This window comes from Amyelois transitella, chromosome 4 (genome assembly GCF_032362555.1).
Source record: "Amyelois transitella isolate CPQ chromosome 4, ilAmyTran1.1, whole genome shotgun sequence".
NCBI classification, from domain to species: domain Eukaryota; kingdom Metazoa; phylum Arthropoda; class Insecta; order Lepidoptera; family Pyralidae; genus Amyelois; species Amyelois transitella.
Genome location: NC_083507.1, coordinates 622,596 through 649,593, shown reverse-complemented (window position 1 = coordinate 649,593; position 26,998 = coordinate 622,596). Strand labels below are relative to the sequence as shown.

General features: G+C 35.7%; 1 protein-coding gene across 2 annotated transcripts in view; it reads left to right on the top strand.

Moving 5' to 3' along the window:
• Positions 1 to 26,998, top strand: part of LOC106132928 (ecdysone-induced protein 74EF) — a 217,507-nt gene that overhangs the window by 157,132 nt on the left and 33,377 nt on the right. For both annotated transcript variants that reach the window (XM_013332500.2, XM_013332501.2), the window contains one exon: positions 25,090 to 25,215. In XM_013332500.2, coding sequence (XP_013187954.1) covers positions 25,090 to 25,215 — 126 coding nt within the window. The remainder of the gene's footprint in view (positions 1 to 25,089; positions 25,216 to 26,998) is intronic.

Genomic DNA, 26,998 nt, shown 5'->3' with positions numbered 1-26,998 from the left:
TGACACAAAAGCATGCATTCCAGTTCGGAATGACAAGTGCCACTAATAAATATCAATTCAAAGCGCTACAGCTACCAAGAACGAACTCTTGAACCAGGACGTCAACTAAAGGTCGTTGTTCTCCAACGTATTTGCATATTAAAAAAAAAGTAAATGTCACTCGCGCGAATGTTTCTACCGTGTCTATGCCACCTACAACACTTATTATTAGGATCCAATCGAGACACAGGCTGGCTACCTGTTCGAAGAAATTTAAATTTCGAACACAAAAAGATCAATTTATGAATTATATTAAATCCTCTGACACATGTCTATATTACAAAGTCCTGGTAACGTCAACAGAACGTAAACTTTAAAATCAACGTGTTTGAGCTTAAAATAAATAACCCTTTGACACGAGTTATGACATTTCGTCACGATGTAAACAATAGAATGCCGAAAGGGTGAAGCAGGGTTGTTCTTTTTTTAAATAGCTTCCTGCAGCCAACCCATCCCTTTCGCACAACTGATAAATAGTTGCGAGAAAAGGGGAAGGCGTTACAAAAATGTATTCTGTCGCATCACTGACAATTTTTTTTTCTAAATGCACTTTTAGTATTCAAATGACGTGAACGCATCCGTTTTTAGAATTTCGAAAATAAATAAAGAGCGGTTCGGACTTCAGCAACATTAGTAAGCCATAAACAGATTTACAACTTCCTTACAAAACGATTATTTACGACAATATTACGTAAACGAAACTGATTGATCGCCGCCGAATAAATATTGAATGGAGATTGTGCCTATTGTCTGAATATTGAGCAATGGCGGTCGTAAAGATGTTTGCGAACACACGAGCAGATAAGTGTATTTATCGAATCTTATCTGTTATGTATTTATTCGTGCATTGCTCTTTAAATTGGGCACATCTGGGCGTGGGGACGCCAGTTTTGGCCGGCCTTCAACCGCAACGCAAGGCTATTAAGTTTCACAACACATACAGACAGACAGGGGACCTGTCCGACCGCTGTGCCGGGCCCGGGGCCCCTTGAAACGGGTTGATTGTTTCAAATCTTACGACAAAATTTCACATTGCAATCGGTAACAGAAACTCTGAAAAAAAAATGAAATACTGTTAAATTTAAAAAAAAAAAACATGTGAACTGATTATGTTTACCAAACAAAAAATGTAGTTAATAGGGTCATATTGTGCCGATAAAAACCACCAGTTTCCGTAACCATACACCGTTCGCCTTGGTTGGATCATCTGTCGCAGAAAAAAAAAACATTTAACCCAATTTCTAAAGTGCATTTAAAAAACCCTACCTGTCGGCAGCGGGCGCACACCCCCGTCTTTAGATTAAAAAAAACAAAACAAAAAACGATGTAACTGTACACGCATTTTTTCAAATTTCGAACGTATTATCGGCAGCGTTTCTGCGAGGTTTTTTGCCATGCACAAAATGCTTTATTGCCAAATTTATGGGTGCGTTCAGAATTTCGCAACAACGGTACCTCAGTGCTCCTTTGTCTAACGTTACATTGCAAATGTTTTTTTACCAATTGCGAAACGTTTACAATGCTTCCCGGGTAGTGTTACCTAAAATAATTCCGCAATAACCTTTCTTCGTCTTTCTCCTATTAAAAAACGGCTTGTAAACTTTTATTTTTAAAAGAAAAACAGTGCAATGTGTTTGCCAACATATTTTATTTAAAAAAAAATAAAAACGGTTCTGCCAAATAATTTTGGAGACACTTCAAGAGTGATGATTTGAAAAGTCAAAAATGTCACATATTTGCACGTTGAGGGTTGAATCACTTTTTGAGCTGAATTATCGTTCCTCATTTTTTTTCTGGGTTTTAGTAACTGGTTTTTTAAGGGAAGTCTCAGAATATCAAACTTTTTTATAATATAATTATTCTTCTTAGTTTTACATTTATATTATAAAAATATCTGAGTTTACTCTCTTTTTTCGAGGATACTAAACCGATTTGGCTGAAATGCAAAGACTAACTTTTTCAAATTACTACAGACACAAAACGACAAGTGAAGCTTGTTTAATATAAACATATTCAAATCCATGTTTTATCATCGCATTCGACACTGTCTGGCCGCAGACCGTCAAACGTGCGTCATCGGGACTAATGGCAGATAACCGTGATGTCACCACAGATTTCCGGCACACAGACGGACAAGAGCACTAATTTATATATACGAGTATATGATGAGTATACAACTCGTGCAAATATCCTTAACATTGTTGATTTTTCCTGTGTTTTTATATTATCCCAATTTATTAGATATGCTTGTGTATGATACGATGTTTTTGCTACTTAAAATACAAACAAGAAAAAAAAATCGAAAATCGAATTGAGAACCTCCTTGTTTTGAAGTCTGTAATATTTTTTATAGATTTGTCTTCTTCTTCTTTACTTTTTGGTAAAAAATGTAACTATCTTTATCTCATGCCAACATACGATAATGATTTAGATTTTTTGCGCACACACTCCCTTGTAAAACTAAATGATTGAAAGAAGATTTCAAATTATTATTATTACAGTCCCGAGTTCACTTTGCTAGCTCTCTCAATATATGTAAGTACTTTCTCCTCAAAATGTATATAATTTTATATGTCTTTTCATATATTAAATCGATAAATCACCAAATAATCTGTTAACTCACGTCAAATTAATGAGATGATAACTTTTTTCTGTGACCAAAACGCATGTTTTCCTTTCGTCAATGTTGTATGCACATAAATTAGTTTTTTCGTTGCAATTCATTATATTTTTTGGCATCACGTCAACGTATAATTAACTTTACGAAAACAGCACGTGAAGCTTTTTCCGTTTTTTTTTTTCGCTAATCCTTAGCAAAAAAAAAATAAAACAAAACAAAAGAATTTATGAAAATTTAAAATTCTTCTTTTAGGTGATGGGCTAGCAACTCATCATCATGTCATCTTTGAATCTTAATTACATATTTAAGCCATCCAGACGAACGTGGCTTTCGAGTCTTACAACTATTGGCTCTGTCTTTCCCGTAGCGGATAAAGATATAACGTGTTTGGTGTGGCAAATATGTTTTTAATGTAATTTTTAATATTTTGTACGTCATTTCAAATTCATCTATATAGGGGGTAACCGAATTTGAAATCTTAATATAAAAGGTAAAAAGAGTAAACTCTTGTCGGTGGAGTTAATAAGAGCGTCCTCCATTCATTTATTTTCTCTGTAATTTGTTTTCTATTTATTCGTATATTTTATTATATTGGTATTATTTTATTGGTATATACAGGTATAATCATACAAAAATAAATATAATTCCTAATATCAATAAAGCGGTTGGTTCCTCAAGTCAAAAGAATTCATGTAACATTTTTCCTTAGTTTTACAGGAAATCAGATTCTACCGGCCTGTTGCCGGGTAGTCGGCAAACAAATATAGCCTAATTTATATCCTGGTTATAGCTGACATTCCTGGAATAGTCTGGATACCCGTGAATTGTCTTGCCTGTAATAATTGGTATCTAATATTTAGTTTAACACGGATAAAATCGAAAAGTGGTAAATTAAGGTTATTTGTTATTATATATTTTATAAATTCATAAATAATCAAAATTAATGATTTGATTGAAGTCTCAATTAAAATGTACCATAAGGTGTTAATGGAATTTGAGATCATCTCATGCATAATTTGTTTTGTATTAATTAATCAGCGAATAATTATATAAAATAATGTTTTTTTTTTAATTTTATTTTGCTTTACAACACAAGCAAACAAGCGCGGTTTTTAACCGAAAAGGACTTTTTCTTTTTACAAAAACTTTAAATTTATAAATGTTTATAAATGTAAAAAAAAATGCTTAACAGCTAATAAATATAATAAAAGTTGTAACCATAAGATATTTAACTGATATATACTTTAATATGAAAGAATATTTGATATGAAAAGTGTGCAAATAAATTATTTATACATACATCTACCTACATATATATAATTTAGGTCCTACACGTGTCTCAGTTCTACCTTCAGCCCGCAGACTGCCTAAACAGAAATGTTTGCTCCAATAAGGAAAATGTAACTTCTGATACATATTCATATTAATTTACTTTTACCATTATTTGAGACTTTTTCAGAAAATCCTCAAATTATTATGAGTATTTTTTGCGTTTTCTCATTAGTTTTGTTTATTGGGAATTGGTATGTAACAAATTCAACCCAAATATACTTTGGTCAGAGAAAACTTCAAGGAATTTCACTGGGGCGCGTGTTCTTCACAAAAATTTAAACCTTAAACCATCATGAACACCTTTAGATACGGATAGGGAACTTTTCTGACAAGATAACAATAATTCTCTCTCAAAATAACGTTACGTTACCGTTTTTTCCAACCCTAATTTCTTTTATTTATTTATTACCACACTTATCAGAATACAACTTAGTACATAAAACAGTTCCGTGTATAGACCAAAAATACGATAGCGAAGCAAATTTTTTCTTTTAATTTTATTCTGTTGAAGTCTGAACCAGTCACTATTTGAATTCAGGCGTTCCATATTCGTTATCCGTGTCCACTCCGTTAGGGATAAAAACATGATTCTATTTTTAAAAACATTGTAAGAAATTAAAATTAAAAATCTTTTGCGCGTATGTGACAAAGACAATAAGTCATACAGATTGAGATAGTGTACTCATACACGGCGTGCCTGCGGGTTTTCCTGTTTATACTTACGCAACGTCCAATTCTTTAAAAGTCGCTGTATACCGGTTTAACGGTTAAGTATTACAGTATTTTAAATCGCCCACGGACACGTATCGGCCATTTTTTGACACTATTTTGTGTAAGTACTTACGCAAGGGATATGTCTTATGGTCGTTTAATTGTTGTATGAGTTTTATGCATTTCAGAAATGTATAGCGGATGAAATGTAGTTGTAAAATACTGTGAATCATGTAATTTCCTTTTTAAATAACTCGAATGTGGATACAGTAATACAGACCATAGACAAGAGAATCTTCTCGCTAAGATTGTGTGTATTTGTTAGTTAAGATGTAAGCTGCAGACAGAAATGTCCAAACAGGCAGCGGAAGCCGCGGCAGGCGACTATGCGACAACATAGGATGTTTGTTTGTTTGTTTGTCGCGTGCGCAACGCCAGGCATGTCTGTTGTGAGTTGCGGCAGGATCCGGGATGTGTTCCGATACTGGAATAACAATATATTCGATCATTTGATTACTGCTTGAAATTGGCTGCCAAGATCATAAACTTGCTTTTCGTACCTTTAAAATGTTATCTCTACCGTAAAACAGAAGTAGACAAACCGATTTGCGTGGATTATAAATAAAATTACAAATCATGGACCATATGAGTATTCCAATCAACCACTGACAAGAAAAAAAAACAATAATGGCGCGCATTTAAAATTGCAAAAATATTTACATAAATGCCAGTACCATACTCAAATTTAGTATTCGAAAATCGAATTGAAATTCAGTGAAGTGATTCTCGAGCGCGGCACGGCTAGCGGTTGGCGCGCGGCCGGCTCGCTCGACGCGTTCGGCGCGACATTGACACACATTCGGTGTCGTAACATTGTTTGCGGAGATTGTCTATGCTCGTGGAAAAGCCGAGCGTTTTCGAAACGCGACGTGTGAATCAATGCGAGGTCCGATGTTGGTTTTTTTTTTTTTAAGAATTTGTTTGTTGCCAGCCAGGTTTTTGTTTAATTAAGTTTGAGTAGTTTGAAAATTTAACAAAATTTAAAACTAAGTACCTATTTATGTAATCCTGTTTCTTCCCATGACAAGATTAAAAATTTAAATACAATCGACAAGTGATATGTGAGACAATTAATAAAAAACTTACTAAGTATAACTTCACAATAAAATTAAACACATAAGTACGTAAATCGGAACGTATTATTGGGGTCACATTCAATGTATCGGATATTGATTTCCTAATCAAATCGATCATTAGCGCTTGTACATTTTTAATCTGTATTTTGATACCGTTTGCGCAACGTCGCGCGGCCTTCTCGCGTCCGTCGTGAAGAAACGCTGATAGCAGGTAAATTAGACAAAGTTCCGCTCGTAGTAATATGAACCATTACATAGAACTATGGCTAAGTAAAACTTTATTATATTTTTCAGAAAATACGAAGCAACTATGTTTTTTAAAGCAAAGAAATTTCACAGAATATGGCATCTAAATATATAAAAGAAGAAATTGAATGACTGACTGATATATATATTAGCGCATAGCCTAAACCGTTGAGTCTAGGGATTTGAAATTTGTAGGTTCTTTATGTGGTCTAGGGGTGCACTAAGTGAGGATTTCCCGAAATTCTCGCGGGAACGGGAATTATGGTGAGAAGGTGATATGACGGGGAGCGGGGTCCTCTAGTGTAAGATAAATCTTTTTTATTTATGTAGAATGTTGTCACAAAAAATACACAACAATTCTGTTTTAGTTGATTTTGAAAAAGGAATAAACTTGTAAATGTAATAATTAATCAGCAAATTCGTTGTTATTTTAAAAAGATTTCCTGAAATTTTAATGACACATCTAAGCTTTTAACGACCAGTGATTACGTCTGGTCAATCAATCAGTCAGATTCTCTTTTTATTCGATTTATGTATATTTGAAACCAAATAACTACTGCAGCGTACATATTTGTCTATTTTGTCATACATTTAGAATCGTATTCAAATAATAACCTTGTATGTAAGAGAGTCAATGACTTCGAGAATTTACTTTAACTCAATATTCCAACATAAGCGCCATATTCTATTTTTCATAAATTTCGACACAATTTTGAATTTATTTATTTGTAGGTTTTTTATTCTACGAGGAAATAACAAAAATATGTACAGATGATGTACAGACATATATAAATCACTCCTCTTTCCCGGAGGGGTAGGCAGGGATTAGTATTTATTATAAAATATAGTATCGTTGAGTTAGTATCTCGTAACACAAGTCTCGAACTTACTTCATGATAACTTAATCTCTGTTACTTGCCCAGTATATAAAAAAAATAGTATCTAGTGAAAATCTTTATAAAAAAAAATATTCGCATCTGTCTGCCCGAGAGCATTCAACGGATCTTGCAACACTTCCGAGACGCCAGGAAATTGAGAAAATCAAAAAGACTGCAACATACTCACAAAAATGACTCTTAATCGTCGGTAATAAGGATGTACTGCGGTTGCTTAACCTATGACGCAATTGAGAGCGTATTATGCCTTGAACACCCACAGTGGTGATGTTTCAAAACTATGCCTTTCCCCTTTGCTGCATACATATAAATAAAACAGAAAATTGACTGACTAACTCACAACAACTATCTAATATAACTCATATAATTGACATATCGGCGCATAGCCCTAATCGCTGAATCTAATTTGATAATTTCAATGTAGGGAAATACAAAAAGTCATAGGACCACTCCATTTCTTTCCCGTGGATATCGTTAAAGGCGACTACGGAATAGGCTTATAAACTTGAGATTCTATTTTTAGGCGATGTGCTAGCAACCTGTCACTATTTGAATCTCAATTCTATCATTAAGCCTAACAGCTAAACGTGGCCTATCAGTCTTTTCAAGACTGTTGGCTCTGTCTACCCAGTAAAGAATAAAAACGTAGTGATATGTATGTACATATATTGGCATGTGTGTGGGACCTTACCTTTACACCACCACGAACCCAAAAATTCTATTGACAAATCCCACATATGTTTTAGATCTCATCGCAACCACACTAACAGATCGAGAGTTATTGCGTTACAAACATACAAACAATGTATTTTGCGCCCCGAATTGGTAGATGTTCATAATGTTTGATCAACCTGCATTAAGGTATGCAATCGATTTCCTTATTGCGTTTTGAAACTTTGTAATTTTCATCGTGTCAGCTGCAAGATGGCACAAATAGATATACAATTACTGAATTGCATCCATATTTCACTGGCTTTTCATACATACATACATACATATGGTCACGTCTATATCCCTTAAGGGGTAGACAGAGCCAACAGTCGTGAAAAGACTGAATGGCCACGTTCAACTATTTGGCTTAATGATAGAATTGAGATTCAAATAGTGACTGGTTGCTAGCCGATCGCATAAATAAGAATCCCAAGTTTGTAAGCCTATCCTTTAGTCGCCTTTTACGACATCCATGGGAAATAGATGGTGTGGTCCTATTCTTTTTTATATTGGTGCCGGAAACCACACGGCACTGATGATTAAATAATAAGCATATTCATTATTATTTTTATCAACAGTAAAATCACAATGCTTCAATTGTAATTTGATTTACAAATTGCGAAATACATCCTAAGACAGGATTATGCCAGGTATAAACACAGGAACAACTTTCGCAGAAAATTAATAACATGCTGTGTAAAAAAAACGCCTGCTGTATTAATTTTAGGTACTCAAGCTTAGGAGCTAACAACTGAGAATTTAAAGGCTACGCCGATGAGAGAGAGTAATTGTGATTTAGCAAAATGCGCGCGCGCACGTATCGCGCCCACCTGCTAGGGATTGGCAAACGTTTCCGGTTCGCTCTTTACCGGTTATCGCAATCGAAATTATGTCATTTGAACTGTCAAATTTCAAAGGAGAAGTTGACAAGATTATTTTAATGTAAATGGTACTTTAAAGAAAAAGTCTGTATTATCTAGCGTTTTAATGAATTTAATTAGTTTGCAGTACACCTTTGTAATAAATGCATTAAGAACTAAGCGAAGGATATTTTTAGGCCGTAAAATGATATTAAGTTTGTAAAGAATTACTGCTTAAAATAAACTGCAAAATAGCTGACATTGTAAAAAGTTATCACAACCGTTGTTAAGATTTATTTAAGCATTCGTCTTATAAGTGGGCTATCGTCTTGCATAAATTCATTTAATTGATGTTGTAAGTACATACTTTTATTCAGTCCTATGTAGAATTTATAAAACCACCAAACTTAAAAGCTTTTCATAAACTTAATTACCTGCAAACACCCGAAAATAAAAACGATGGAAATACTCGTGGCCTATTTTAGTCAATAATTACGTTTATTGTTGTGTTAACGTCATACAGACGAACAAATGAAGACAGTTTTTGTAAATATGGCGCTCGATGCAGTCAGCGGGGAATTGGCAAGAGCCGGAACTACTCGCATTCGTGTTTGTTTAATTTAAAAAATAAAAAGTCATTGTTTTTTTTATCACAATCTTATTCAATCAAAAGGATAAAAATTCCTGCAATAGGTATTTTTAAAGAGCTATTTAAGAATTTATTCTTTCCTGTTTAAACAACTGAAACTCTTGAACTAATCCCAGAAATTATAGTTATATTTGTATTAGAAACTATTTGTTTATTGAAATGTTATTTAAAAGTAAAAGTGCGGAAACAGAAAAGCAGCATATGTCGCAACAAAAACTTGTTGAAGTCTTACATAGTGAGTACCACATAATCAAATCAAACTAGGATAACAGCTAATATCAATGATCGATTATGACAATTCGCTATCAGTTATGCAAATGAGCCGGCTTTATTGCCAGTTACATAAATAATTTCAATGTAAAGTTCACAATTTGCCCCCACTACTCCTGCCAATGGCTAATAGATCCGGTTAGAACCGCTTCCTCCGGCAAACCGCTCATTAAAATTTCAAATATATTCACTGATCTCACAACTTAACCCTTCACAAACATTTCGTAATCTCGATATGTTGATAAATTAATCGGATCCCTGAAAAATATTTCCACTTAGACTAAATATCAGATAGTAACAGTTTGATATTGTACGCACACATACGTACAATGCAATTCTCGCCTAGACAATCTATGTGTTTACTATCGTAGTGGCTGCGGGGGTGTGCGGGGCGCGGGGGAGGGGCGCGCAATCGGGTCAAGGGAGCCGCGCGCGATGCACCGCACCGTTCTCGTGAAATCTCACTTTCGCGCGCTGCATCCAACATGGCCGCCGATAGTGACGCGCAATTTCCTTCTCGATGACACATTTACGGTTTTCCGGTTTTTTTTTTTCATTTTCATTTATCACATGTTCCGGTTATGTAAATCGGTAAATTGTTAAATCGGGCCATTGTGGTGTTAACTGTGTTGCAACGTACTTACACGTGTTGAAATTGACGAAACAAACAAACAAGTCTGAAGCGTATATCCTTGCCCCTATTTCTTATTTCCTACGTATATCATGCGTACCTAATCGAGATAGTACGTTTATCTGCCTGTAGTGGCATCTTATCAGCACCTTACAGAGTTAATGCAACGAATACCATAAACAATTTGTTAGTGATTACATTTATTTGTTACGTGATTATTAGGTTATTATTATAATTTATTTTTTTACAATTTTTCTTACATTTTGCCGATTTTAGTTATCTTTATTTTTGTTATTATCAATTTATTATAAAAACCATTTTGTTATTTACTGAACTTCCGATGAAATCAGCCTCCAAAAATGCACCCATATCCGGCAACGAGCAAACAATAGTTATAAAAAAATAATAAAAAAAGCTTGTTTACAAGTTTTTGACCGTGATTCGAATTAACATCTAGTCGAGGCTGCACGTCGCCAGAACAGCAAGGCTACCGGTTCAAACCCGAAAGAAATACTAGGACATGACTAATGTACAATGAATTACGAAATCGGAACGATCGTACCGAAAATCGGTTATTTGCAATTCTTATCACTAGTGAGGAGACAAATTGTTTTTTTTTTAACTTCTTTTTCCTGTTTTTGTGTAACGAATAGTTTCGTTGTAAACAATGACTATGTTACTTTTTATCCATAATCACTTATAAAGAAAAATGTTTGTATATTTGTATGTAACAAATTAACTCACAAATTGATGGGTCGTTTGGGATATAAAGTTATAATGTTTCTAATTCCGAAAATATATATAATATAACATTATCAGATATTATTTTATATCAAACATGAAAATATTTTTCATCTAGGGATTAGCTAATATCCAAAACATACTAACATTTATCATCTACTAGCGACCCGCCCCGGCTTTACGCGAGTAGCATTTATACATATAAACCTTTCCTCTTGAATCATTCTATCTATTAAAAAAAACCTGCATTAAAATCCGTTGTGTAGTTTTAAAGATCTAAGCATACATACATACATACAGACGCGGAAACCGACTTTGCTTTAATACTAATTTCGAATTACACATTGAAAAACCACACGATAACATTCTTCCCCACAAACAGATAAAACTAACTAGAACAGACGAACAGACATCGCATCCTTGAGGTCTATAGACTTAGCTAACTCACTATCATCTCTTATAAACTCTATTCTTACCGCATAAGGGTCACAATCGCGTGCGTGAACATTGTTTACCGCCTCTCTAGTGAGTGGAATGGGCGTAGGAAGCGTACGCGCATCTCGCCCTTCGCGCCTGCGTGACCCACTTACGACCCGCACGAATGTTTGTTTCTATGCGGACTGTTAAATGATGTGTTATAGGTCTGAAAAGGTAAATTTTGTAGACCGGTTCTTTTAGATAATGTGGTCATATAAGCCTAAACCAGGTAAGAGAGCTTAAACCGACGAAGTTACAAGAAAAAATATACACTTTTATTAGGAAAAAGGTTATTGGCTAACTGGAAAATAAAAGTTAACGTAGTTATATTTATCTTATTATTTAAATAGGTCCGTCTCCTAGCACAGCGTGGAAAGGAACGAACGAGACAAGATGGCGGTTGTTTTCTATTACGAATTAGTCAATTGAGTGATTGATTTTTTCAATTTCAATTAAATAATTCACCAACTTTGATGTGAATAAAACAAAAGAAGTATGCAGAGATCGTGACCAATAAAAGGATTAAGTCTCTGCCTAGCCCTCCAGGAAAGAGGCATCTATATGATTAAGAGATAAGTTTACAGTAAAAAAAAACAAAAGAAGTGTCTGTGAAAATAGGAAAGCAATTATTGCTAAGAGGAAACAGGCCTTATAAACAGGCTTTGGTGTTCATCACTTTGATATTATTGGGCGTGGAAAACTGAAATTATCCTATAATCCATCGGGATCTAATCAAAAAAGAATCAAACTAGAAGCCGCGGACTTAGGCGCTATTTAAATTGTAAACATAAAATTTTAATACATACAAATAATCACGTCTATATCCCTTGCGGGCTAGACGGGGCTGACGGTCTCGAAAAGACTATAATAATAGGCCACGTTCAGCTGTGATACTCAAATAGAGACAGGTTGCAAGCCCATCACCTAAACTGAGAATCCCAAGTTTAAAAGGCTATCCCTTAGTCGCCTTTTCCGACATCCATTGGAGTGATTATTGACTATTCTTTTTGTATTGGTGCCGGGAACCGCACGGCACGAATGTAAAATTTAAATAACGTGGGAAAAAAATGTTTAATTACACAATATTTAAGTACTGAGCAATTTTTATAGGACAACATTAAAAGTGGTTTAACTGCTTTATTAACACCTTATTAAATACATACTTATACGAGTAACGAGTGTTGTGTTACAAAATTAAGACAATTTGTCATTACTCTACTATAAATTACTTGAACACAATATCTTGGCTTACTTTAGTAATGAAGGCATGTTTTAAAGTAGGTAATATGATGTATTACGGATTAACAGAGTCTCTTTACTTGATTAAAAAAAAAGCAAAAAAACTTAACCCGGCTTCAATCATGAATAAACATTCAGCTGTCAGAATGTGCAGGTTTCCATACAAAGTGTTCCGTTAACTAATAAATAAAATGCATGCTTTTCATTTTGTTATTAGGTCAGTCAATCGTTCACACTCTCGCGAGAGTGTCCAACCATATCAGAGACTTGTTTGCTACAGCGGTAACCAGATGTTGATAAAAAAGCGGCTATTTTTACTCCCCAGTCACATAAAGATTTCGCATTTGATCATATTTTGTTGCCGCCGGTACCGGCCTTTCCTCGGATGAGTCAATGTTACGCAAGATACAACACAACATATTTACATGTATTTTAATACCTGTGAACGGCGCATGCGTAAATCTGTATGCTACATCTTAGGTTCAATCTTTGATGTATACCTAAATCGCAAAACAAAAATTATTACATATTCTGTGCTCTATGGTACCGATCTTTAGCTTTAAAAAAAAAGAAAAAGAAGGGTTTAACTCTGTTTTTTTTAAATTCTGAATTCAAATCTTTGTTGCCAACCCGTTTCGCGCTATGCCTTCTTGCATGAGATACGTAAGATTATTCATGTGATCTACTATTACTTTATTAACGTAAAACAGATTATAAACACTACATGTGATTAACTGTAATTAACGTTACAAGCAGTGGACGGCAGCAAACCATCATTACACCAAGATAAACGTGTTATTACTGTAATCGCATCGGTTTCATTTTCGCAGCCGCGCGGCGACTTTCTTCGTTTCCCGCGCGGGAAAGTGTTGCGCTTTTCCGACGCCATCTTACTTTAGCTCTGACACCGAGCCGTTTTGCCAATCATAGAGGAAATCATCAGTTTTACTGTATTAATTGATATATTCAAATATTTTAAAGATTTGAGCTCAAATTAATTAGATACTGCAATGTAAAACAAGTAACAAACTATAATTTTTGTCACATACTGTTAAAGAAAACGTACTTATCTGACACCAACCAACAACTTTTTAGTTATTTAAATACTTTTTAATTATACAAAGTTAGTATATGTTTTACAAAATTCCGTTACGTTATATTTACATACACGTACCAGGAAATTGCGTTATTTCATAGCAACAAACAAAAATCTAAACTCGCAACTCAATTTTTTTAAACTGAAAAAATAAATTCTTCACGAAAAAAAAAAAGAAAGATAATGACATGACATTTGAAAAACACATAGATCTTTTTGTTGGTTGAAAGTAAAATTAAAAGAGTTCTGTATATTTCGGCATCGCGGAAGCGAACGGTTTTCAACGTCGAAATATTTTTGTACGTGTACACGCGCGTGCAAACTTTTTATTCCAACTAATATTGTGAAACGCAAAACATACATACATACATGTTATCACGTCTATATCCCTTGTGCGGTGGACAGAGCCAACAGTCTTGAAAAGACCGAAAGGTTATGTTCAGCTGTATGGTTTTCTAATTAAATTGATATTCAATTGAATTGTTATATACGCAATAGTGTACCTATACTACTCTGTCAAGAAAGTAGCAGGAAAAGATCAATAATACACAAACTGTTTGTTATTCATCCAAATTTATTTTATCACCTTCAAAATATGCTCCTTTAGAAACGATACACTTACGCCAACGAATAATCCAATCATCAAAACATTTTTTAAACGCTGTTTCCGGAATTGAGGTCAGTTCTCGCCGCGAATTCTCTTTTATGTCTTCTACCGATTGAAAACGGGTGCCACGAAGTGGTAATTTGAGTTAAGGAAAAAGAAAAAAGTCGGCTGGAGCCATATCTGGTGAATATGGTGGTTGCTCGATGGTATTTGTTGAGTGTTTGGTTAAAAATTCGTTCACAATGATGGCCTTGTGCGAAGGTGCATTATCATGGTGCAAAATCCAAGAATTTTCTTTCCACAAATCTGGCCTTTTTCGTCGGATTTGCTCTCTTAAACGCCGCATAACACTCAAATAATATTCCTTATTTACCGTTTGACCTTCCGGCAAGAATTCCGAGTGCACAACACCGCGATAGTCAAAGAAAACAGTCAACATGAGTTTGACTTTTGAACGACTTTGGCGTGGTTTTTTCGGTTTCGGTTCAGTTGGAAGGCGCCACTCCGAAGCTTGTTGACTAGTTTGCATGTCAAACTCGTAAACCCACGTCTCGTCACCAGTAACAATGCGTTTCATGAATGTTGCGTCGGAATTGACTCGTTCTAGCATGTCCTCAGCGACTCTCATGCGATTGAGTTTTTGAAAAAAATTCAGGTCTTTTGGGACTAGCCGAGCGGCAACATGTTTCATACCCAAATTATTAGTTAAAATGGTACGGATCGACTCGTGAGATACAGAAAGTTCGGTGGCTATCTCTCTCAAAGTTGAATGAGGATTTTCAGTCACTATTTCCTTCACTTTTGCGATGTTAACTTCAGTTGCAGACGTTGATGGCCTACCAGAGCGAGGCAAATCTTCCATCACATCTCGACCGCTTTTGAACGCTTTGTACCACTCATAAGCACGAGTTTTTGATAAAGTCGATTCACCGTAAGCCTTCTGTAACATTTTCAGTGACTCCGAACACGATATTCCATTGGCAATGCAAAATTTAAGACAAACTCTTTGTTCGATGTTTTTATCCATTATGAAATTAGCAATACACACTAGATATGATATAACTAAAAATAGCACTGTATTTAATGTAAACAACAGATGCAACTCAAACTCCGCGCCAAAATGGAAAACAGTTGTGCCAATCTAACAACAACAAAAAAAACAAAAATTTGAATTTGGAACCATAAATAAATAATCTATTCCCGATACTTTTCTGACTGAATGTATATAAACTAGTTGTCAGCCGCGAACATTTTCAATTTTTACAAATTTATGAATACATATCTCAATAACTACTTGACCTATTTAGTTGCCCTGCGAACTTAAAATTCTATTGATAGATGAGATACTACGTACTTTATTAAATTTGATCCAAATCAGAAAAACGTTTCGCAAGTTATCGCGTTGCAAACATACAAAATATTTTTTTTTTCGCCCCAAATTGATTGGTAGATTAATTGTAGTGTGTATGTTCTTAACTCTACACACAAGATGGAGATATAAACTTAATTATAGGTATGTATGTATGTACTAAATGACTATTTTATTTTGACCTCATAGAATAGAATAGATTAATTTTCAAAATTGGATACAAGGTTTCACTTATAGACGTCACATCACTTAAATCTAATTATTACTACTACCGCTTCCAAAGCGCATATGTAGAAGAAGCGGCGGAACAAACTACACTGCAGCATTTTCGTAAGACGTCAATTTACAAATATAGATCTCTTATAACTACATCGTGGACAAATACACATTGTCTACATTAAAAAACATGAATGAATGTAGAACTAATTACCTCTTGTACTAAATAATATATTCTTGTTACTAGAAAATATGATAAAAAAATTAACTTAATGAATAAAACACACAACACTTCGGTATTCAATGCAAGTAATTATAACAATATATACAATCCATCTAGACGGACAGACAATACAATGGCACATTTAGGTATACACCGTCCACTTTATCGCGACCCGCCAACCAGAGCATTCTCTTCACGGCCAGGGTTCTTAGACTGGTCAGGGTTTAAAATAGTAATCGCTTCCCGGATGTAGCACTGTGACGTCATGCATCTCGCTAGATTTGCTGAAATCCTGCCAGTCTTAAATAATATCTATGTTTGTACGCACAAAGTTCAAATTCGTGTCTCTTAAACCCACTGGATAGCTTCCTTTGACTAATTTTAAGTTCAAACGCTTATTTTTGTGGTGAGTAATAATGGACGCCAAGGGTAGACAGAGCCAACAGTCTTAAAAAGACTAAAAGGCCGCTTTCATCTGTATGGCTTGATTTGATTGAGATTCAAATAGTTATAGGTCGCTAGTCCATCGCCTATACGAAGAATCCCAAGTTTGCAAGCCTGTCCCTTAGTCACCTTTTACGACATCCATAGGAAAGAGATTTTGAATATCAATTCAATCTATCTATTTGAATTTCAATTCTGTAATTAAGCCTAACAGCTGAACGTTGCCTGTCACTCTTTCAAGACTGCTGGCTCTGCCTATCCCGCAAGGGATATTGACGTGATTGTATATAGGTATGTATGGATGTATTTTCTTAAAGCGTCCTCTCTGGGGAGACTCCAGGATCCATCACGATGGAATTGAGACAGACGTTTTCATACAAAACAAATGCGTATCACTCATACAAAAAAAAGCCTCTTATAACCGAATCATTGCCTCGTAAACATTCACCAGTGAACTTTTACGGCGTATTCAATACAGGCAATGGCAGGCGAAGCCGGGTGGCGAGTATAGTCGATGAGTCAGGCTTTCCCATGAGTCTACACTTGCATTTGTACGACGACATATATCTAAATACTTAGTGGTTTTCCTTAAATTTCGGTCCAAGTTATAAACTTCGTTTATTTAATTATTTATTAGTTTCTGTAATACCTACATCAACAGTCTTGAAAAGACTGAAGAACCACGTTCGTTTTAATAATTGGCTTAATGATACAATTTAGATTAGTGACAGGTTGCTAGCCCATCGCCTAAAAGAAGAATCCCAAGTTTATAAGCCTATCCCTTAGTCGCCTTTTACGACATACATGGAAACTATATGGAGTGGTATCTACTATTCTCTTTTTTATTGGTGCCGGGAACCATACGGCACATATTTTTTGTAAGTATATTTGCTTACTGGTCAAAGATGGTTCAAATAAATAATTTTACGCCGCTGTCTTTACTCACTTGTACCACACTCCCACAAATGACATCACTCCATTGATATTATTATTATTTTCATTGGATCATGATGTTTCCTCTCAGCTTTGGTATGGATCTCACACCCTCGCCTTCCGGATCTACCGTCAGAGGACATAAAATCACGGAATCGATATACAGGTGTAGAATAAATTGGTTTTTAACGTGTTTCGATTGGTTATCTTAGAAACTTCCGTATTGTGATGTCCAATTTATCGATAGTTAATAATGAAAGTATCGATTAATCTGTAGTTAATTTAAAATGTTATTTCTTTAGTGTGATTTTAGGCATCAATAAAGAAAAAGAAAAGGACTCCATCTCGTTCTCGTAAAAGGCGACTAAGGGATAGGCTTATAAACTTGGGATTCTTCTTTTAGGCGATGGGCAAGCAACCTGTGACTATTTGACTCTCAATTCTGTCATTAAACCAAACAGCTTAACTTCTATTATCTCTTAGTGTTAATTATTAAAATAGTTTTTATATTTTTTAATTATGGACCTTTACGGGTTTTCTCTTCACTAACAAATCGTTAATTGTGACGTCAAAAGATCACAAACAAAATTTACTTGTTCAACAAATTTAATAATTTTAATAAATGTTTATAAATTAAATATTTACAAACTTAAAAATAAAACGTTATATCTTGAAAGAGATGGTTGTGAAGTGCCATTAAAAATGTGTCTGTCTGTCTGAATGTCTTTCAGGCATAAATCCTGAAAATCTCCTTTTAATTATATCCTAATAATAAAAAAGTGAATGCGTCCGTCAGATGACAACTCTTTGTGTCCAAATTAAAAATAAACCGGGACTTATTTTGCGCAGAAAAATGTAAACTTCATGTCTCGTATGTAGTTTACATTTTTCTGCGCATGCGCATTTAGTATTAGCGGCCTCTGTGGCGCAGCGGTAGTGCGCTTGTCTGTGACACCAGAGGTCCTGGGTTCGAATCCCGGCCAGGGAATGATGAGAAACGAACTTCCTCTGATTGGCCTGGATCTTGGATGTTTATCTTTATACATACATATAATCACGTCTATATCCCTTGCGGGGTAGACAGAGCCAACAGTCTATATAATAAAATATAATTATTTATTATAAAATATAGTATCGTTGAGTTAGTATCTCGTAACACAAATCTCGAACTTACTTCGAGGCTAACTCATTCAGTGTAATTTGTCCCGTATATATTTATTTATTAGTTTGCCAGTCAGTTGAGAGTGATATGAAATTTTGCGGATCTTGTACAAACTAAAAAAAAAATTTTTTTTCGCGACAAAAGTCACACTGTCATTTGCAATAGACAAAGATAAAGCATAAAATATTTCTAACAATATAAAAACTATTTTTTTTTTAATTATAAGCCTTTTATCCTACTAATCCTACTACTATTATAAAGGCGAAAGTTTGTATGGATGTTTGTTACTCTTTCACGCAAAAACTACTGAACCGATTACCATGAAATTTGGTATGTAGGTAGCTGAAGACCCAGAATAACACATAGGCTACTTTTTATCCCAGAGTTCCCGCGGGATTGATAGGGTTTCCATGCGGACGAAGTCGCGGGCGGCCTCTAGTATTATAAATGCGAAAGTTTGTGAGCATGTCGGTATGATGTTTGTTACTATTTCACGGAAAAACTACTGAACCGATTACGATGAAATTTGGTATGTAGGTAGCTGAAGACCCAGAACAACATATAGGCTACTTTTTATCCCGAAGTTCCCGCGGGATTGATAGGGTATCTATGCGGACGAAGTCGCGGGCGGCCTCTAGTAGATGATAAACATTACAACCGTAAAAGATCCGCTGAACTCAACTATACCTTGTAACATAGATAGAATTATTAAACTAATAAACATTACACAGCAAAACATTTTGTCCATGTTACAACAAAAAAGGTATTTAAAAGCAAACAAGACAGCGAAACTTTCCAACATTTATTAAAACCTTCTGGAAACAAAACAAATGAATCCAGCACATTCCGCCTGCAGGTCAAACGGTACTCAAAGCGAAAAAGGTGCATTGCTCCTGCCATATTTCACTATTCTGTACTGAAAACACAATAGCGTAGCTTGCTTCTCTTTTGTAGAGCGAGCGCATAAACATTAAAAGGGTCCTTGGTCATTGAGGCACCCATAGCATTGAAAGGGAGACATAGATTTGAATTTTATTTTTTACGCTTAGTGTTGCTAATTTATGCTAAGCGCGTAATCTTCTTCTTTTATATGAGTTGCTAATTTGTGGAAACAAAAAACGAAAGTGTATGTAAAAGAAATATAAAATGAGACGGAAACTGTGTGATGATATTTTCATTTAAGACATAGTTCTAGAAGCCCAGAAATCTGTTGAAGATGACTCTGAACGATGAATCTCGATGAGGTGCCGGAAGTCCTATTAAGTATCACTGACCGTGGCCTTAGAACTTTCCGAGACTGTTGTTTTAATCTATCTTACATGGTTTTATATTTCTCGCGTGTATATACAATATACATACATACTTTAACTCACACCTCATTCCCGGAACGTTAGGCAGAGACTTCATCTTTCACTCGCTAAGATGCATACTGCTGTCGCTTCATTCACATTCATAACTCTCTTCATGCCAACTCGTCGGTTTCGGGTACTCTTGACCTGACCTTTTGCGAGAACGTCCTCGATTTGATTAAGGTATAATGTTTTTGCAAGCGATAAAGACGTGTTCAACGATTTGGCGCGTTCTACACGCAAAAGCTACTCTAAGCTTAGAAATAAAGCTGCAACAAGGGGTGCGGCGTGCATTCACCTGGGCGCCTCCCCCCACCCCCCACCCGGCATTAGTTATGGATGCTAATATTTCAGATGCAGGAAAGTAAGAGTGGAGATTATGCATGAACAGCGCTTCACCGCTTTAATGCTTATTACAGCGCTTTCACTGCTGTTTTGTTCGATTCAGGAGTTTGAGTTAGAACTTATTTACTGTGTTATAACTTATAATATATATACATAGATATAATCATGTATTTTTCCCTTAAGGGGTAGATAGAGCCAACAGTCTTGTGAATTGTCATGATGGAATTGAGATTCAAATAGTGACAGGTTACTAGTGTAGTTAAAAATAAATTAAAACTTAAAAAAAAACCGACACAAATATAGGTCGCTTTTAAATAGTAAGAAATAATAAAAGAAACTTATATATGTATTAAGTTATAATTTTAAAGGAATACGTCGCGTTGGGTGACCGTTCCAGACCTAAAAATACACATTATTTATTAGTACAGTCTACAAAAAACTAGGTCTTTTCGACATAACAAAACTATATCGTAGAACTAAGGCCGTAATATAAATGATGGAATGTAGGCTAAATTGACAGCCAGCGGTCTGAAACCAAAGGAATTGTATCGAACGACCTGGATTCCTAGTATCGATTTATTTGAACCTACGGCCTTATTGCGAGGGTACTATCAAAATAAAAATTTACCCAATGATAATTTACCACACTTATCGTAAAAGGTCACTAAGGGAATAGGAGCACATGCATCTAGTGCAAGAAGAACAACATAGCAATGTGCCAGCTGCTTCTGTTCCCGTGCAGATCGTAAACGCCAATCAAGGAAAAGGCTTATAAACTTGGGATTCTTCTTTCAGGCGATGGGCTGGCAACCTGTCACTATTTGAATCACAATTCCATTATAACGCCAAAAGCCGTGCAGCTAAACACGGCTTTTCAATGTTTTTAAAGATTGTTAGCTCTGTCTACCTCGTAACGCATAAAGACGTGATTATATGTATGAACGTATGCATTAATAATTCAGTAGAAAAATGGCATAAACAAAGAATAAGGGTAAATAAACAATTTGTGTAACAAAACACATTCAAACGATATAGTGTTTACGATGTAGCGCCAATGAGAATGAGCCTTACAAATTGGATGCGCAGACGGGTCGGAACTACATATGTATATATATGTATACATATATATATGTATGTATGTATGTATGTATGTATGTATATATATATATATAATTATGTTTATACAGGGTGTATTTTAACCCCTCAATTTAGAGAAGGTTACGATGAAAGTAGCGAAAAATAAATGTAAGATTTCAGAACCACAATCAGATAGATGCAAAAAAATACTTTAAAAAATACTTAGTTTTTTTGACGAGGAAAGACAAATGGCTATCAAACATAGACACAATAGTAGTTCAGCGACCCCTGAAATGCAATAGCGAAGTGGTTTGCATGCACCGACTTCGTAGCATCCATTGCATTATGCAGGCCGCATCTGAGCGCATCCGTTTATCTGGTAAGCCGGCGTTCACAATGAATCATCAATTTCATTTATATAATCACCTCTATAACTCTTTTTATAATCTTGAAAAAACTGATAGGCCTTAAAATAACAGTGTTTAGATTCAAATAATGAGGTCTTAAAAAAAATCTCAAGGTCTTAAGCCTATCCCTTAGTCGCCTTTAACGATATCCATGGGAAAGAGATGGAACGGTCTTATTAGATGATAGCGCGGTGATGGTGAATAAGACCTAAAATAAACCTAAGTTAATTAGTAGGAAAATGCTAATTGACTTAACTTTAAATTTGTATTAGGACTAGGATTGACTAAAAGTCAAGTTTAAGTCAGTTATTAGCATTTTTATTATAGCAGCAATTTATAGCAGCAATTACTAACCCTAGATTTTAAATTACTGTAATATGTATACTAACAAAATTTGTATGAGTTCAAATGCTTGAAATAAAAATGAAATAAATAAAAAAATTAAATTAACTTGGCAAATTTACAGGGTACGGTACGGAATCTTGTTTTTCCAAGGGTTTTTTTTCAGCAGTACACTGTGCACGCGCCCTTATCCAATCCATCCCGCCCACCACTGTAATCCACTCGCAGATTTAACCCCGGCTAATACCGCTGAAAGTATCGCCCACCGTTCTCAAGTTATAGTGTTACCGGCTGTGCCCGCAACTTCGTCCGCGTGGAATAGTTCAATTCGAATTCAAATTTTTTATTAATTATTATAGGACTAGCGACCCGCCCTGGCTTCGCACGGGTGCAAAATTCGGAAAAAATTATACATAAAAACCTTCCTCTTGAATCACTCTACCTGTTACAAAAAACCGCATCAAAATCCGTTGCGTAATTTTAAAGATTTAAGCATACAGACAAATAGACTAAAATAGCGACTTTGTTTTATACTATGTAGTGATACTTCATATCGCTTAATAATTGTCAAAACGTTTGGTTTCACAACATTGGTTGACGTCAAATAAATTACTTAAAACTAAGTTTACTGTTATAGTACCTACCTAGTTATTTTGGGCATCATTGAAGCCTTCAAGGATGAATAATTTTCCCCGTTTTTTTTTACACATTTTCCATTATTTCTTTGCTCCTTATAGTTGTAGCGTGATGTTATGTATACCTAGCCTAAAGCCTTCCTCGATAAATGTTATATTAAACGCAAAAAGAATTTTTCAATTCGAACCAGTAGTTCCTGAGATTAGCGCATTCAAACAAACTCTTCAGCTTTATAATATTAGTATAGTGATTGTCACGCTATTCATTCGTTCATATCATCGCGTCTGTATCCCTTGCGGGGTAGACAGAGCCAGCAGTCTCGAAAGACTGATAGGCCACGTTCGGCTAATCGGCTTGATAATGGAATTGAGATTCAAATAATGACAGGTTGCTAGTTTGTCGCCTGAAAGAAGAATCCCAAGTTTATAAGCCTATCCCTTAGTCGCCTTTTATGACATTCACGGGAAGGAGATGGAGTGGTCGTATTCTTTCTTTTCTAATGGTGCCGGGAACCACACATTACAAAATTTATTCCCAGAATTCCCACAAGAACCTTTCTAAACCTTACTTTTAGGAATACTTTAACTAGTCGCGTGTTCATACCTTCATTTGCATAAGATCCCGTGATAACACTATCACATGTCCGTAAAGAGTTCACATTCCGTCTAGACTTTTCGACCAGCGAAATGGTAATCTAGCCGTCTCGCTCTCTGCGCCAAACATGCGCAATGGGGCGAGAGAGGGACAATATGATTTTGAATTATTAAGGGGGTGGCAAGGTCGCCGTACTAAACCGTCTGGGTTTAAGATTATACATTGAGTGCTATCGATCAGGTAATTTTGGTAACCGGGGGATTGTTATGTGACTATATATACATACATACACACATATAGTCACGTCTATATCCCTCGCGGGATAGACAGAGCCGGCAATTTTGAAAAGACTGATGGGCCACGTTCGGCTGTTTGGCTTAATGTTTAAATTGAGATTCAAATAGTGACAAGTTGCTAGTTTGTCGCCTAAAAGAAGAATCCCAAGTTGAAAAAACCTATCCCTTAGTCGCCTTTTACGACAAATCTAAACTTCTATTTTCATTTCACATTTTTCTTTTATATTTTGTGAAGAACGTGGCCAATCAGCCTTTTCAAGACTGTTGGCTTTGTCTACTCCGCAAGGATATAGACGTGACTATATGTATGTATGAAATAATGAAGTAAAGCTCGTCAATTGAACTTGTAAAGCTGAGATAGCAACTTCGTCTCCGCAAGGTGAACTTTTGCGACGGATCGCAAGCTGGCTTGGACACGGCCAAAAGCTTCAAAGCTTCGTCGTTAGAAACTTTCGCTTGGGAACTGTTATTAAAATCTGTAACTTACCCGTCTTAGGTCTTTGGATATATCACAGATTGAGCTAGCTAGCACTGAGTTTGAGACTTGTAATGTAATGTAAACTATACAACATACATGCATACGTACATAAAACACGCCTTTTTTCCGGAATAGTAGGCATAGACTACATCTTTCCACTTGCCACGGTCTCTTCATACTTCTTTTTCATGCAAGCTCGGCAGTTTCGGGTACTCTTGACCTGACCCCTTGCTAGGATGTCCTTAATTTGATCAAGATACGTTCGTCTAGGCCTTCCCACTCCGACCTTTTCCCCCACACTCTCCTTGTATATCTGCTTAGTCAACCTGCTTTCATTCATCCTCTCCACATGAACAAACCATCTTAACATACCCTTTTCTATTCCTGTAACTACATCTTCTTTCACATCACAACATTCCCTTATTACGCTGTTCCTTATCCGGTCACTCAATTTCACACCCATCATACTCCTTAACGCTCTCATTTCCACTATATGTATATACAACAGGTAGACTTAATGCCATAAGACATTCTCTGCCAATCGAACCTTTAAATAAACATATTGGATCATGATTACAGATAAATTTGCCTAATTTACGAGTGCTATTTACATACATACATACATATAGTCACGTCTATATCCCTTGTAGGGTAGACAGAGCCAACAGTATTAACAAGACTGGCCGCGTTCAGCTGTGTGGCTTAATAATAGAGTTGAGATTCATATAATGACAGGTTGCTAGCCCATCGCCTAAAAAAAGAATCCTATATTTACAAGCCTATATCTTAGTCGCCTTTTACAACATCCATGAGTGATGGAGTGGTCCTATTCATTATTGTATTGGTGCCGGGAACCACACGGCACACAAAATTTACTCACGATATCTTCCCTCGCCGTAAGATCATTGATTGCTTATAAACTACAGAATTGTAACAATATTGTTTCTGTTGTCGCAGTGGACGGCGGGGAGCCCGCGGGGCTGCGGCTTGGAGCCCGGGGCTCCTTGGGGCAAGCGCTCCTGCACGGCTTGTTGGCACCGGCCCCCACCGCAAGGCATCATCTATACACGGCGCCTAGCACAGGTAATTATTTGTAATTTAATTTCTTATATAGTTATAAGGTAGATCTCTCTCTCTTCTGTTTTGAGGGTCGTGACTACCCCGCAGAATCAGTGATTATTGTCCTCCGTCTGTCGTGGTCCTTTGTGTCATGGAGGGTTTTATTACGACCACCTAGATATAAATAATGAACACATTGTATCTTACAGCCTTTAATTCAATCGCGAACAAGTAGTTAAAGTCACAAACTAATTAATTCTAAATTGGAATCTATGGAAATAAAAAAAAAAAATCCAGAATCTTAGTTCAGACCTCACGTTGTAGCGGCCATATTTTCATCCCTTACAATATTATGGTGTGAGAACAAATGAATTTTACGTTATCCGAGATTGCTACGAAATGAAAGCGCTACGAAGCGCTACGAGCTGCTACGACCGAATTATCTGCTACGAGGCGTATATAATTGTAATCTATCAATAAGAAATCTCTTGTAAAACTATTATTATTGTGGTCGCTAGAAGACTTTCGCTACTTTAATTTTCTAGACATACGAACATATGTATATATAGTCACTTCTATATCCCAAACAGGGTAGACAGAGTCCACAGTATCGATATGACTAATCATGTCAATTTGGAAGTAATGAAAATAAAGTCGTTACTAGGTGAATTAATTTCCTGAAATTTGTAAAAATTAGATATATTTTTTACCATTATTAACTCTATTTATAAAATATAATACTCTATATAAATATCATCGAAGTTTCTTTTGATAGTCTCGTTGTTTAAGCTGATTATTTAGCAGTTTAACCTCAAATATTATTAGATAGCTTAGGCATTTTACCTTTAAGAATTAAAGGTATAAATGCGACTTTGAAATTACATCACATACAGAAGCCGAATTCCGCTGTGGGTACCAAAAGGATTATGGAAATAGACCAGACTTTCAATTATACTTTGAAACACCTACACGTGCTAAGTCTAGATATTTTTGGTGCCCTAGGCTTGAATAGGCTGGATGGCGGCTACAACCAATTACCTGTGAATAGGAGTTGCTTGGCAACAAATAAACACACATTGAACGCTTAGGTAGGTGGGTTCAGAAATTTTATGTTACAATTTTTTATGAGTCGTGTACCGAGACTTTAGAATTGGAACATTTCACATACATACATAAAATCACGCCTCTTTCCCGGAGGGGTAGGCAGAGACTACCTCTTTCCACTTGCCACGATCTCTGCATACTTCCTTCGCTTCATCCACATTCATAACTCTCTTTATGCAAGCTCGGCGGTTTCGGTTACTCTTGACCTGACCCTTTACCAGGACGTCCTTAATTTTTCCCATATTTATTTCACATATAACCGTATATTTCGTAAATGAGGATTAAGGACGTAATGGATGAGTGCTTCCATTCCGACCTGTTCCCTTATTCGCTCACTCTCTCTTTGAGGTTAATTACAGAGTAAGAGAAAGAGATTCTATCTTGAACATGAGGTGAACGTGGCCTTTGTCTTTTGAAGCCTCTTATCTGTCGACCTCGCAAGGGATATAGACGTGATTATATGTAGTTATGTAGGTATGTGATTATTAGATTATTAAAAAAAAAGGTTTATTCCACTTTGGTCACCTGGGTGATCAAAATCAACAAGATTTTTTTTTTGTATGACGCATAAGTTTAGCCAAATGACCTATAGACTATAGTATAAGCAAGTACATCCTTAAGTACTACCAGAGTGGTACTAAACCCGGTTCAACTTCCCCGGTAAGCGGCGGTCCCGAGCGGAAATTATGTGATACGTAAGCTG